Genomic DNA, 13,929 nt, shown 5'->3' on the forward strand with positions numbered 1-13,929 from the left:
AGCCAGGCTCTGAAGCTGGAGCCGACTCCCAGCCTGTGTAGGTAGGGCACAGAGGGGCTGCTCGACTCACACCACAGACATTTCACAAGCACACACGCCCAAACATACAGTGGCTCACAACCACACAGCTGCCTACACGCAGTTCACCAGGTAACAGGAAGAATAAAATACAACCGGTTTTATTGTCCAGGTTTCACAATAGCGCTGACAGCAGCAGGCACTGCCGTGTGTCAGGTTCTCATTTTAGGCACAAGACTTATAATAAAAAAAGGATTTTTTTTGTTTTTTGTTTTTTGTTTTTTTGCTTTTTACAAAAACAAAACCCCAAAGCTCCCCTCCCAGGCTGGGTCTCCCCGCCCCTCGTCATGAGCAAAAGCGCAATTCAGGATACGCACACACAGGCTCCTACCAGCATCCTGGAGACTTTGACTAAGGCATTTAAATTACCCCTCCCACCCCCAAAAAAAGACTATTCCAATTTTTCTCTCTTTATTATCATTTCTCATCATTATCATCATCATGTTTCAAAAATATAAATAGGTGCAGGGAACCCTGGTGCCCTGCACGGTCCCCCAGAAAGAGCGCGCCATCACAGGATGGGAGCTGCTTCGCCATGCGGCCTGGGGACGGGGAGACTCGGCGGCCGGGAACCAGCGGTGGGAGAGAGGGGAGGGGCCAAAACCAAGAGGCTTCCCTCCCGCCTCATCCCTCCGTCTCACTCTAGCCCTTCCGTTCCCCCACTTTACATGCCCCTCTCATACATTCAGCAACACTTCACAGCTATTGACTGCCCCACCGCACCACCCCCTGCCGTACTGCAGGATTCTTTTAAAATAAAACAAAGGTGGCGTCCACCCCAGCCATTAAATAACAGAAATAATTACATTGTTTGTGGATAAAATCAGGAAAAAATAATCTTCTTTATTATTTAACTTAACCCCCCCACCCGCCCTCTGCAACCCTCCCACCCCTTCCCCGAAGGCACAAAGGTATTCGGAACCGGACGGCTAGTCAAAACGCTGGAATCTAATTCCCTTTGCTTTGGTGCGCTGAGGTTTGTTTGTTTTTTTATATATACACAAAGGTGGGGTTTTTTCTTTAATATATTTTTTTTTCCTTATATGACAAAAAAGCAACAACAACATCAAGAAGAAGAAACTGCCTCTGCTAATATAATTTCCATAAAAATCTCTCACTTCCCCCTCTAACGGGTGGGTGTCTGTGCGGCTCTGCCATTGGTTCTCGACCGATTCCTTGGGCTCCTCTTGTGTAGTCTGCGTTTGTAGATGGAGGCTGTGGGAAGAGGAGGAGAAGAAAAGGCACCTTGTTACTGGGAGAAAGTTACAGAGCCCCTGCTTGTCCTTAGCTGGCTCACCCCAGGCCTCTCGTTCCCTGGAAAAACACTGCGGGGGCTGCTTGCAAGCTCTGCCTCCAGCCATTTGGGCAGCGCGTGCCCCGGCGCCAGCCCGCTCGCCACCAGACAATCAGGCCTTCTCTTGCCTCTGGTGCTCTGGGACCGGAGGAATCAGTGGGGCGTTTTCAGAGCACTTTGTGACGGCCCCTGTCCCCCCCCGCAAACACTGAATTTAAAGAGAGTCAGGTGCCTCCTGGGAGCCTGTTCAAAAGCATCCTGTTCAGAGACAACTCCGCTGCTGTCCGTCCGATATGGTCTGTATTTCTTCCCCCTCCTTGTGAGCAGACGCGCATAGAGGCAGCCAGACCAGCTCAGACCAATGGCCCAGCAAGGAAGGAGACCGCCCCTCCCAAGCACCCATAATGCACCCAAACATTTTGTTTAGGGAGGCAGGGGCTCTGGGGTCTGTCCACAGCTATAGCACTGCTACACTGTGTGGCATTGGGCAAATCCCTTCCCCTGCCTGTGCCTCAGTCTTCCCATCTGTAAAAGGGGGATAATTCCAATTTAACCCATGGTTGCATAGCTCTTGGGCTAATCCTTCCTTGATGTTTTATGTTTCCTGCTTCTGTTCAGAGCCTCACTGCGGGAGTGGGATGCAGAGAACAAGGGCTGGGTAGACAGGCTAAGCTGAGTCTTACAGAGCTCTCCTTTAAGGGGAGCCCCCACCATGCACCCATTCCTCACTCCTTCCCTCAGTGCCTTTAGCTCAGTTGTGGATATTGCCAAAATAAACCATATAAGCCCCCCCCCCCCCGGCCCTGAAGTGCAAATTTCTCCCTCCTTGGGAGCCCAGGTAGATCCATTTTAGCTGCTTCTCCTCCCCTCCCCATGAGCTGTCCCCCATTTTCCTCAACAGCCGTGAGGAGCCCTGGGCTCAAAGGAGCCAGCGCATCAGGGAGTGGGGCGTTTTGACTGGGCAGAAGCTTTCAGGCTATTGGCAGCTGCACTGATTCAGAAGAGTCAAGGCTGCATCTCCAGCTGATCCCCGTGGTCCAGACTCATCCGGGAGATCTCAGATCCAATAATCCTGGTAACACATGAGCTTTAACTGAGACAAAGAACAATCTTGACTCTCTGGCACAGGGAGGGAAAGCGTCCCTTCCTACTGGCCTGAATGGCAGCAAACCTGTTCCTTCTGTGGGCGAGGTAGTGGATGGAGGACACCCCTGTCTGGGAGCCATAAGTATCTCTCTTGCTTCTGCACTTTGGCTCTCACCCATCTCACCCACCTGCTCCATGTCCCTCAAGTTGCTCCACCTAGAAAGAAATGGAGGCAGCTCCCTCCAGAAGCCATCAGTCCTACACCTGGAACAGCCAGGGAGGCTGGGGTGTGTGTCAGGCAAAGCCGCTGCTCTCCCTGGTTGGGTTGCCTCGACAGCTCTCTAGTTGCCTCGACAGCTCTCTAGTCCTGAACTCCTGAATTCAAGTCCCCGCCTCCCCACACTGTATCATGTGGATTGTTTCCAGGAATCAGCCCATGGACTCCTACAGCTTGGCCCTGGCTGAGTGCCAGCCTGGAGTCTCAGAGGCCTGCAGGGGCCATGGTGCATAGAGTAGGAAGGAGGAACAATACGTACGATCTATGCAGCCTATCCGTGGTTCCTCCCAGTGGCCATTGGGCTGGCACCGAATCGTAGGCACGTGGCGTTGTATGTAGCCCTGGTTGCACTGGTACCGTACCATGGAGTTTATTTCATATCGGTCCTTCTTCCTTCCAAAGGTCCTGGCGTTCTCTACCACAGGAGGGTCCCCACAGGCAACTGACAAAGACAAGCAAGACAGTGAGCAACTGGCAGCTCAGTGTGTGCCTGCTAGGCAATCAGCCAACGAGAGCCGCAAACCAAGCAGCTTGGGTTTAACCATGCTGCTCAAGGGGAGCTGGCCACATTCACATACAGTCCCTGGAATAATAACCAATCAACTCTGTTTCCCTTGTGCAGTTTGTCCCAAAGGATCCCAAAGCGCTTTACAGGCTGTACATACAAGGACTGCTTCACTAACCACTGAAATGCAGCCACTTCTGGGGTGGAAAGGGGCAGCTGCATATACAGGGATCATTTCCCACCCCACCAGGAATTGGCTGAATGGCTAGTGTGCTGTTCACTGCTCCTGTGCTGCATGGGGTGAAGTATGAGCTGCTCTGCGCTGAGCCTGAGTGGCTGGGCCCCTGAATGTACATTACTTGTGAAACACAGATAAAGCATCAGCCTGTCTGAGTCACTGCAGTGATGGCAGAGGCCTCTGCACTGCAAGGCTGGCGAGCACACCCAGCTGCAGTGCAAACAGCCTGGCCATCTCCCTGCCGATGCCTTGGATCCAGACAGGAAGGGGCTTCTGCACTGGAGCTTTATTTGGCACCTATTACATGCCAGCACTTGATGCCAGTGTTGCTAAGTGCCTGCCATCACCCGGGCCTGACTTGCTGTATTGCCACGTCCCGCAGCCAGACTTGGGGGCTACGGAGGCAGTTAACAAAGGAGGGATCGTTTCCTTTGTTTGGGGGGCTCTAGATGGAGGCACTAAATAAAAGGCAGTTAATTACAAACCAGCCTCCTTTTGAGATTCTGCTGCAGTTACCACTGGCTTGGAAATTTAGTCACGGGGGATATTAAAATTCTGCGGCTGGCTGGGAAACTTAGCAACAAGGTTCCAAAGGGTTCCATCCCTCCCCTCCAGAAAGGCAGGACCACAATGAGTGTCAGGCAGGAGAAAGCTGCTGCCAGGAAGGCGTTTGTTGTTTCTGTGCCATTGGGGGGCCTGGTGGATGGGAGCGGATGGCTTGGGGGAAGCTAGACTTTACTGGCTGGCTCGGAAGAGGGGCAAAAACTGTCTCCAAATGGGGGATGTGGGGGCTGATGGTAGGGGAAATGGGAGTGGTACCGCCCCCCTGGGGCCTTGAAGTGGGAATGTTTGGGGGTTATTTCACAGGAAGATTGTGAGCTATGGAAGGGCACTTTCCACCCTCCATAAGCTTCCTGTTAATCCACTCCCTCTGCAGTCATAGAATCATAGACTTTAAGGTCAGAAGGGACCATTATGATCATCTAGTCTGACCTCCTGCACAACGCAGGCCACAGAATCTCATCCACGCACTCCTGTAACAAACCCCTGACCTATGTCTGAGTTACTGAAGTCCTCAAATCGTGGTTCACACCACCTCTTCAGCTTGATCCAGGGCTGGATGGGATCAATGCTTGGATACGAGACCTTCCAGGAGGACCCAGGTGTGGCAAAGAGCAGTGAGAGTGACCCAGTGGTGAGTGCTCTGGGTCAGCACTGACTCACCCCCCACAGTGCAGTGCTAGGGAGTACTATGCTGCAGGCAGTTCTAGACAGTGCTGTGCTGAAGAGGTGGGTGGGTGTCTCAGCAGGAGGGACGGACTCTAGTGGCCCAGCATAATGCTAGGGGGTGCGGTGCTGCTGGAAGTACCATCCTTGGGATGACGCATCAAGCCAAGGTCCTGACCATGAATGTTTATTAAAGATTTCAGGGCACTTTTTCCCAAGACTTGAGGTGTGTTCGTACTGGGGTCCTGGCCAAATTCTAATTCTGCCTCCATAAATCCTCTTTGCTGTTTCAAATCCACATAGGATATGTCTTCATTTCCTCTACTAATATCTTACACAGGTCGCTGTGCAAAAGTTAAGGTTCACGAGAAATGAGTTAAGTTTCCTGGGTTTATGGCCAGTATTTATTCCTGTTAGAGTCAAGGGGTGACTCAAATGTGGACCACTGAGTCCTGCAGTTGCCTCGGTCAACTCCGTGGAGGGTACGTATCCCAGCCTGCAACGCTGCATCTTATCGAAGCAGAAGCCACATTGCTTTCTGGGACGAGTCATCTCATAGGCTGCCCATGCAAATTAAGGAGGAAAGGATCTGCAAACTGCTCTATTTGATCCACCTTACATATAGCCCTTAGCACCCAGCAAGTTGCCAGTGGGACCCTTGGTAGGGCAAAGTTTGGCTGCTCTCGTGCTATTGGTTTAATAGCTGTAGCCTAAGCCTGGACAAACACCCCAACCCAGAAACGAGTAGCACCAGGACTCACCTGTTCCTTTCTTGCATGTGAAAGGGAGGTGATAGTTGCATGGGACATCATTCCACTCGCCTTGCTCATGCCAGATCATCACCACACAATCCTCTCCTGCCGCAAAGAAGTTGTCGGGCTGGCTGGGCCGCCAGTTCTCATATTGCTGTGAAGAGATAAGAAGCCCTTCCTCTAAGTTATGAAGACACTTGCTTTGTTCTCTTCAGCTCTCCCTTTCCCCTTGCTTCTTCTCTCTCCCTTTCGGCTCTTTTCCTTCTGCTTTTGTTCATTCACTCTCCCTTGCTTCTGTTTTTCTGACTGGTTCTCTCTCTTCCTCCTGGGTCTGTCCCTCTCATCAATGGAAATCATGTATTTTTATTATCTGTATTATGGTAGCGCCTATGAGCCCATTGTTTTAGACACTGTACAAACAGAGAACAAAATGACGGTCCCTCCTGACCCCAAAATAGCTTATGGCTGGCTCCATTCAACGCTTGTCCCACTGTTCACACCAATGGCTCTAGGGTTCTGTCCCCAGGCAGCAGCTTCATGTCCTGACACAGCACAAAAAGTCAAAGCTTGCATGGAAGCGGGCGGTTCTTTCCTGAAATGACTCTCAGTGAAGAAACAAGACCCCCCTACCCCTGCACACAACTCACGAGGGAATTTCCATCAGACCAGCGGAAGTCGTGTTCGATAGCCCTGTCACTGAGTCCAATCCACTGGTAATCCTGGGCATAGTCTGAAAAAGAAAGACAGGGAGAGACGGGTAAGAAATGGGAAAAGGAGTCCCTCCATCACTCACCTCTCCCATGCTAGTCCAGGCGACACCAAAGGGCTCTGCCAAGGATCTGAACACCATAGCTACATGGTCTATATCTGGACCACATCAAGGGTTGCTTGACAAGGGGTAGTTCTGATTGAGGAAGCCAGATTGGTTAAAGGTGAGGTGGATAAATCTCCTTCAGTTAGGAAGTGAGAGCGTCTAAGCTGGCAATGCTCTGGAATGTCACTGTAAAGGTGGCTCCAGTTTGCCAAATTCGTCCCATGACAGTCTGCTGTTCCCATGCCAGCGGCTGCCATGCGGCTACTACGGTTGGAGGTGTTAGTCCTCATGTGGGCGAAGGATCGTTCTTCCTCTGTGGTCCACCAGCCCTTCAGAGCGAGGCCACAGAGAGGGAGGCCACAGCACAAAGGGAATGGTTCAATCTTGATGCCTCAACACAAGACCAATTGGGCCACTTTTTTCACATGCCTGCAGGCACCCACGCCTCCCCAACTCACTAATGGGGGTGAGGGAATTGCAGACTGGCATTCAGATTCATTTAAAGGGACAAACGGGTGGTGTCAGCAGAAGGCATGTTCCCAGGAACCCCAGACAAGGCTGTGGAACACAGCAGAAGCTTCACCTGTCCTAATCCCCTTAGACTGAACCTTGGTCGAACAGGGTCCTGCTCCCCAACCCAGCTGCCTGAGGATCCCACTCCAACCGGATCCATGGTGTGTGCTCTCATCTCTGAACACAGGGGGCAGGGAACACAGCTCCTCCGCCCCTGGAAAAATGGGAGAGGTACTCCCCCCTCTCCTGAAGTGTCCAGACTCCTCCAGCGCCTCCTCCTCCTAGCCGCTGCGGCGAAACCCACTCCCCCTCTGGGTTGGAGCTATCTGGAGCTGCTGCCTGACCTGGGCGGCTGTCTCACTGGCTCCAGTGTAAGGAAGATGTTGCTCCCACCCCAGCTCACTCCCAGGCCTTGCTATTTCTACCCAGTCTGGAGAGGGGGGTGGGCAGAACAGTCAGGGCTGCCACCCATCCTGCTCTGGGCAGCCCCAGGGACCAGCCCTGCAGAGTCTCCTGCAGCCAGCAGGGCTTTTCCCTGCCTTTCCTCCTCTTAGTAGCCAGGGGCACAGTGGCACCAGTGCTGAGGGTAGAGGGAGACTGGCTCCCCTTGGCTCCTTCTGTTGGCTGGTGTGGGCTGCTCCCCACATGCTCCGCCCCACCTCGGCCCACCCCCACCCCTAAATGGACAGATTGATCTGTGCCCAGCCACTCTCAGATCCTGGCCATTACCCCCAGCACTCACTATTTACAAACTCTTGTTCTTCTGGAGTGATGATACTGCTCAGGTGGGACTGATGTTCCCGGCACCGGGTCTCAGCTTCCACCCACGTCTCTCTCTGTTCAAAGTGCTTGTAACAATGGCCCTGGAACTTGGTCCAGCCCTCGTCACAGTCCTCCAGGTCTGAAACACACAAGAAAGGAATGAAAGGGAACCGCATGCCTGAGGGCAGTGTGCCAACCAACTCACCTCTTGGCTGCCCAAGCATTCATGGAACAAAAATACAACACATGGTTACACCCACTAAAGAATAAACTTTGATATTTTTGTATGTTACATCCACGGGAAAATGATCAGAAGGCAACCAAGGAATAGTTTATGGAGGGGAAGTAGGTTAAAGGCCCTGCAATTTACATGGTGATAGGCACTTTTGAAAAATCTAACAGACAGATTCCTGAACATTTCAAGCTCCAAGTCAGGTTCTGAGACTCTGTCTTTGAGAAATAGCCCCAAACAACACCACTTTCCCCCCCCTCCCACCCCCCCAGAGTTGTCCTGCTGATTTTGCTCGCCTTGGAGAACAGCTTTCACCTTTAAACATTTTACTCCCCACAATCAGTGCTAATGCATCAGAGATGGGAGGGAAGGGCAGGAGAGGTCAGAGTTTAGATTCAGTTGGCTACATCACTATTCTGAGCCTTCTCAAATGGAAAAAGCAACCTGGTGAGATCACAGAAAAGGGAGGCAGGGCAGGACTTACCATATGGGAGACAGAAAAAAAAACTTAAAGAAAATATTTTTAAAAAGGAGTAGAAAAAAAGCAAAAATCTGTTGCCTGCTTTAAGTGGTTATTGCTGGTGATTATTGAGAAATGCCATCAAAGCAAATTAAAGGCACAAAATATTTGACGGGCTCTATATTATGGTTGGGGCCAGAGCTTGAAAGGGAAAGCCTTTAAAAGGGAAGTTAGCTCCTATCCTCTTCCCTGCAGAGAAATTAACCAGTTTAATTTATTTTAACAAGGGGGATTGTTTCTTTTGAACTGAAGCTCTAGTCCAGTGTGGAGAGGATGTGTATGGGAGATTCTCCTCAGGTCATACAAGGAATAGACACGCAGGAAAGGGCATTAGCTGGTAGATGAGTCCTACATTAGGAAATGTGGGCACTGGAAATGAATACTTGGGGCCACAGAAACTCTGGCAACTGACTCACAGGCCACAGGGACTATGAGACTAGCTGTGCGGGCCTTGGGAACATAGGAGAAAAGGTAAGCAAGGGATGTAAGACAGGAAATACAGAGAAGTAAAACGCAGTCTTTTTAAAAAATGGAAAAGGGTAGAGCAGATGCAAAGGAATAAACAAAAGATGGCACTTTGGGGAATCTTTTGTTCTCTGCCATCAACAAAGTCATACCAATACCTTCTGAAAACCAAAAGGAAACAGGGACAGATACAGAAATGACAACAGTTGGGGCAGATACTATTATGATGATAAACCCATCTCCTCCAGATAGACCCTTGCATTGCAAGCAGTCGCACTCAAACGATGGAATTACTATGTCTTTTGGGCCTTGAATGTACTATGTCCCATCATCTCTTATCTCCTCCTCCACTGACTAGCACCTAGAGTCACAACAGCCAAGACAAGATACAAAGTCAGAGAGGAACTGTCACTGTGAGGCAGATGAGATATGATGAGCCTATAGATGAGGAAGAGGAGCACTGGTGTGGAAGGAAGATCTAGTGGTGACAAGATGGAGATTTATTTAGTAGCAGTCTTTCAGTGGCAGAGAGAGTTCTTCCATCTATCATCCTTTCTCAGCTCCTTGTTGCCTAGGGTGGTGGGATTTCATTATTCCTTTTGGCCACTCAGCAAATGTCCCTCTAACCCCATGCAGGGCAGATGTTTTATATTCCACTTTCATGAAAAAACCTCTCACCTTGGCTATTGTCCACCTTTGCATTCCAGAGTACCCCATCTCCCTTTAACTCATCAATTCCTCTTACTCCATTCCTGTGAAGCTCTTCAACCAGGGGTACACACAAACCCCATGCAGACTTCAATGTCTGACCCTCCAAAGACTGGCTAGTTGGTGGGTCCTTTGAATTCTCTTTTTCTGCCTTCTTCCTCTACAGACCAAGCAGACCATCTCTGCTGAACCAACCTTAGGGAGCAGGAGCTGTGAGAGCACTCACAAACCTGGATCTTCTCCACCACATCTCCGAGAGCAGGGGAGGGAGTATGTAATGTGCCTTTCAAAGTCTCTTTTTCTGGTGGCTTATGTCACACCCCCTTTATAGACTATCACAACCACTGAGTTGGGATGGAACACAATGCACAGTCTCAGTAGGACATTCTAACAGAAAATGCAAGGCTTTCCTATATAGCAGTTACCTATGCAAAAATGTGGAGAGCAGTTGCAGGTAAAATCTAATCCCATGAAGTGGCTCTCTCTCCAGGCTTTAGAAGCATTTAAGAATGACTGACTTGTGTGTATGGCACAGAAGAGCTCATCTAAAATGCTAGAGCTCATGATGTTCTTAGGGAATCAAATAAGTTAGAGAAGGGAAAGTAGATCATACATTCTACCTTGGGGGTAATGTTGGGTATTAAAGGGGGCTTTTTCACTGATATTTAGAGCAGTAGGCTGCTCTCATATGTCCCAGGGTAATCCAGGGTAAAGATACCCCTTGATGTCAAGGTCCCATTAATAGATGCACTGTTATGAAGAGAAGAGATTAAACTAGGTTTGGGTCAAACATTGGAGTGGTGTTTCAATACAGCCGTTAGGCGGAATACTCCCTATTATAGGAGGTCTCTTGCCTCTTCTCAGGCGAGGCTCCTCTAGCAGAGCAGCAGGAGGTGCTAAAGGTCAGGACTGAGGTACACTGGAAGAGGTAAATGAAGGAAGCTTGCATGGTGCCTGCTCACAAGCGCAGCCATTCCTATCAGTTCCTCTCCTTTCATGAGCTCTTCCACACACTCATATTAAAAGGAGAAAGAGAGATGCAGAGAAAGAGAGAGGGAAGATCAAATGCGCTTTCCTATTGCCCATTTGAAGGTGAACAGGTAGTACTTTTCAACCTACTTCTCCCTGGCCTTGCAGAGCAATGCAGGAACATTTTTCCTCCTTGAGAAACAGACAGAAAATCAGGCTTTCAGGGACTTGCAGTAAAACAAAATCTTCCTTTGTTTTCTCCCCCAAACCAAACGGCATTTGTGCACACAAGAAAGTGTCACTCTGATAGAAAACCAGGATATTTCAGTTTCCCTCTCTGTGACTCACACTGCTTGCCATTGTCGCCATGAAAGTCACATTCACTCGAGGAAACGACACAAAGGTCAGGTGGAGACGGAGAAGAGTCACAGGAGTGAATGAAAGCCCTTCATGGGTGAATCCGCACAAAATGAAACACGGTCATTTCACATGGCTCAGTTCATGCATCTTTCACTGAAATCACAGAGGAGCAGAGAAGGTTCACATGCCATGAAGATGTACCTGGGACAGTGTCCGATTATTACAGGTGGATTGGAAGGCTTTTCTTTGGTCCAAAAGCATATTTGTGCTTATGTCAAACAGTATCACACTATCACGTCCTTTATGCAATTTTACAAGAGAAAACTACAACAAAGAGAATAATTTCCCTTTCTAAGAAGCCAAGGAGACACCAGGTTCCCTAGGAGCTCTAAAGCTCCCATTGTCTCCTAGAAGTTAAGAGAAATTTCCCAGAGAAACAAGATGTTGTGATCAAAAAACAATAATCACTTGTAAGCAAACAGCGTAATCTTTTGCCCAGTAAGACGCATTTTATCTGCTGTTAGGAGTTAGCTTTTTGAGATGAGGGCGGGATTGGTGGGGTTAAGTTTTTTTGGGGGAGTGCAGCTGTTAGTAAAATTAGCTGAAGCCAGGTAGGCCGTACCGATCTCACACAGGTCCCCTCCATAGCTGGGAAGGCATAAGCATTTGAAAGAGTCGATGCCATCAGCGCAGGTAGCTCCATTCAGACAGGGGCTTGAGTGGCACTCATCAATGTCTGCAAGAAATCAAGGGCTGCCATTAGGACTCCGGGCAGGGAACTCCACCAACAGGAGAACTTGTTTCTTTGCTTGTTCAGGAGGGAGCGTCCATGGTTTTGGGAGCGCTCGAGAGTGGGTTACGGGTTTCTTTTAAGAACTACTGCTGCTGCTACTGTTGAAGAAATGAAAGCAAAAAGCCCAACCCACCCTAGGAAGCTGACATCATTTTCCACTCAAATTTCTGTCACTTGATCACTGGACAACACTATGGTGATATCAGGGCAACATCAGCAGAGGTCGGAGGGATGCCTTTCAGGGTATCCTGCTCAGTATCTTTGGATATCTGTTGTGTCTCTTCCTTGTCCATCTTTGCTGCCTAACTTGACCAAATGTGCAAACTTGTGGCTGTGTCAGCCTCCATCAGCTAAAGTCTAAAAGACAGACGTGGGGCTTCTCTTAAGTAAGAGGAACATCTCAAACACAGCGTCATATCTTCCCTCTCCCTCCTTGGCTTCTCATTTTTGACTTTTTCTAACCATAGTCCAGATGTCATGCTTCAGCCTGAGCTCCCAGGGCTAAATCCTCACCTGTTCCAGAGCACAGCTGCTAGTGAGGGGGCTAGCATAAAGCCAGCTGTGCCAGCTTGACACCAGTCAAGGATTTCCCCACACTGTGTGAACTGCTGGCTGCCCATTTAGGACAGTTTTATGGACTCTTTGTACTGCTCCATTGATACAAAGAGCCCTTTGGGTGGGTCCAGATTTGGCCCCAAGTCTTCTGTCTCCCAGTCTGTCAGTTATCCCAACATGGACAGTACATGTCATCACTGTAATGGCATGCCTAGCTCTCACCAGTTCGGGAAGGGAAAGGAAGGGAAGCGGCTTGGATTAATTGGGTATCATGCTCAGAATGAGACCAAAATGGACAGTTTGTATCTAATATGCCACAAAATCCATCCTTCTACATTTTTTTCTTAACATCTCTCCAGTCTGAGACTTAATCCTATTCCTCAGTGAGTCTTGAAACCAGAAGGAAGAAATACGTTAATTAGAATGAAAAGACGGCAGAGATGAAGTCAGTGCAAGAAACCATAGACAAGCTCCAAAGAGTGAGAATGTAACTGTGCCCAAATACCTACAGAAAGGGTTGTAGACAAAAAATAGTAGTCACTGGTTAGCTCCTTTAGTGAGACTTTTCTTCTTTCTTTCAAAGTCTTGCTTCTCAGACTCTGACGTCCTGGAAAGTCTTAAAGATGCTGACTGTAACAGAAGTCATCTGGCTGACACCTCACACTGCACTTCAGTGCTAGAGAGTTAGTGGGAAAGCAGACTCGGAGAAGATGAATCAGAGAAGGACGTGGACATGGCCATAATGAAGCAGAACAACAATCCATCCAGTTCAATATTCTGTCTTCTGCCTCATTGGATCAGACTAATAGTCTGTCTAGTCCAGTACCCTCTCTCCAGCTATACCAGAGCAAAGCAGTGATCCACCTAATCAAGTTCCCTCTCTTCAGCCATAAGAAAACAGACAAGTGTTTTACCTTGTCTATCTGTCTAGTCACCCACAGTGACCCATGCCAGATGCTTCAGAGAAAAGTGTAAACTCCTATAGCACATCAAATTGTAAAGTATTAAATGATGGGGGAAAGTCTTCCTGGCAGCAGCTTGTAGTCAGCTTGCACTTTGAAGCATGAGGATTGAGAGCCCTTGTTATTTATATTCTAATTTGTGTCCCCAAAGGTATTGCAAATATTCCCCAAATGGCTTATCAACCACTTAAACCAGCTTTGCACTTGGATCTTCATGAGTGCAGGGTCTGCTTCTACATTAAAATACTAATTAATGTTTTCTGAGCTATTCTTTTTAGTGTAATGGGTGGGAAATGAAATGCCCAGCTTTCATCAATGCTAATAAGCATTTTGGGACTTTCCAGAACAAAAAGGGAATTATTGACCTAGTAGAAAAGAATGGATGAGTCAGGTTGATTACTACTTATCTGCTCACGTCTTTGGAACTTAGAAGATTTAAAACACAAAAGGGAAACTGAAATGTGTTGAGAGGAGATTAAAATCCCAGTACACACCAGGTTCCCCAGCAACAGTAGCAGCAGAAGTTGATGCCATTCACAGTGGTCTCCACCTGAACAAGTAAGGAAAGATTCTCCTTTGTCCATTAGCTTCTATTAAGTGGAAAGCACGCTGTAGAAATGGAAATAAAGCATGTACAGGAGCTAAAGCAGAATGTTTAGCAGGGAATAATGGGTTCTTCATTTGTCTTCAGTGACAGGGACTAACATTTTATGTGCCCAAGGTCTCTTTCAGATGCAGATGATCTGCAGTGGTCCCACCTACTCAGGCCCTGGAGGAAGAAGGCAGCAAATACACACGCAGGCTAACGCACTGCATCAA

At 48.7% G+C, this 13,929-nt stretch overlaps 1 protein-coding gene across 3 annotated transcripts in view; it reads right to left on the minus strand.

Moving 5' to 3' along the window:
* Nucleotides 1-986: 986 nt before the first annotated feature.
* The window catches only part of ACAN (aggrecan), a 75,970-nt gene continuing 63,027 nt past the window's right edge, over nucleotides 987-13,929 (minus strand). For 2 of the 3 annotated variants that reach the window (XM_084641066.1, XM_084641067.1), the window contains exons 14-19: nucleotides 11,423-11,536; nucleotides 7,527-7,685; nucleotides 6,105-6,187; nucleotides 5,467-5,611; nucleotides 2,995-3,177; nucleotides 987-1,293 (exon numbers count right to left, since the gene is read on the minus strand). In XM_084641066.1, coding sequence (XP_084497192.1) covers nucleotides 1,205-1,293; nucleotides 2,995-3,177; nucleotides 5,467-5,611; nucleotides 6,105-6,187; nucleotides 7,527-7,685; nucleotides 11,423-11,536 — 773 coding nt within the window. In that variant the 3' untranslated portion in view covers nucleotides 987-1,204. The remainder of the gene's footprint in view (nucleotides 1,294-2,994; nucleotides 3,178-5,466; nucleotides 5,612-6,104; nucleotides 6,188-7,526; nucleotides 7,686-11,422; nucleotides 11,537-13,929) is intronic. The other variant, XM_084641068.1, reaches the window with a different exon arrangement.

This window comes from Lepidochelys olivacea (genome assembly GCF_965140295.1).
Source record: "Lepidochelys olivacea isolate rLepOli2 genome assembly, chromosome: 10".
NCBI classification, from domain to species: Eukaryota; Metazoa; Chordata; order Testudines; family Cheloniidae; genus Lepidochelys; species Lepidochelys olivacea.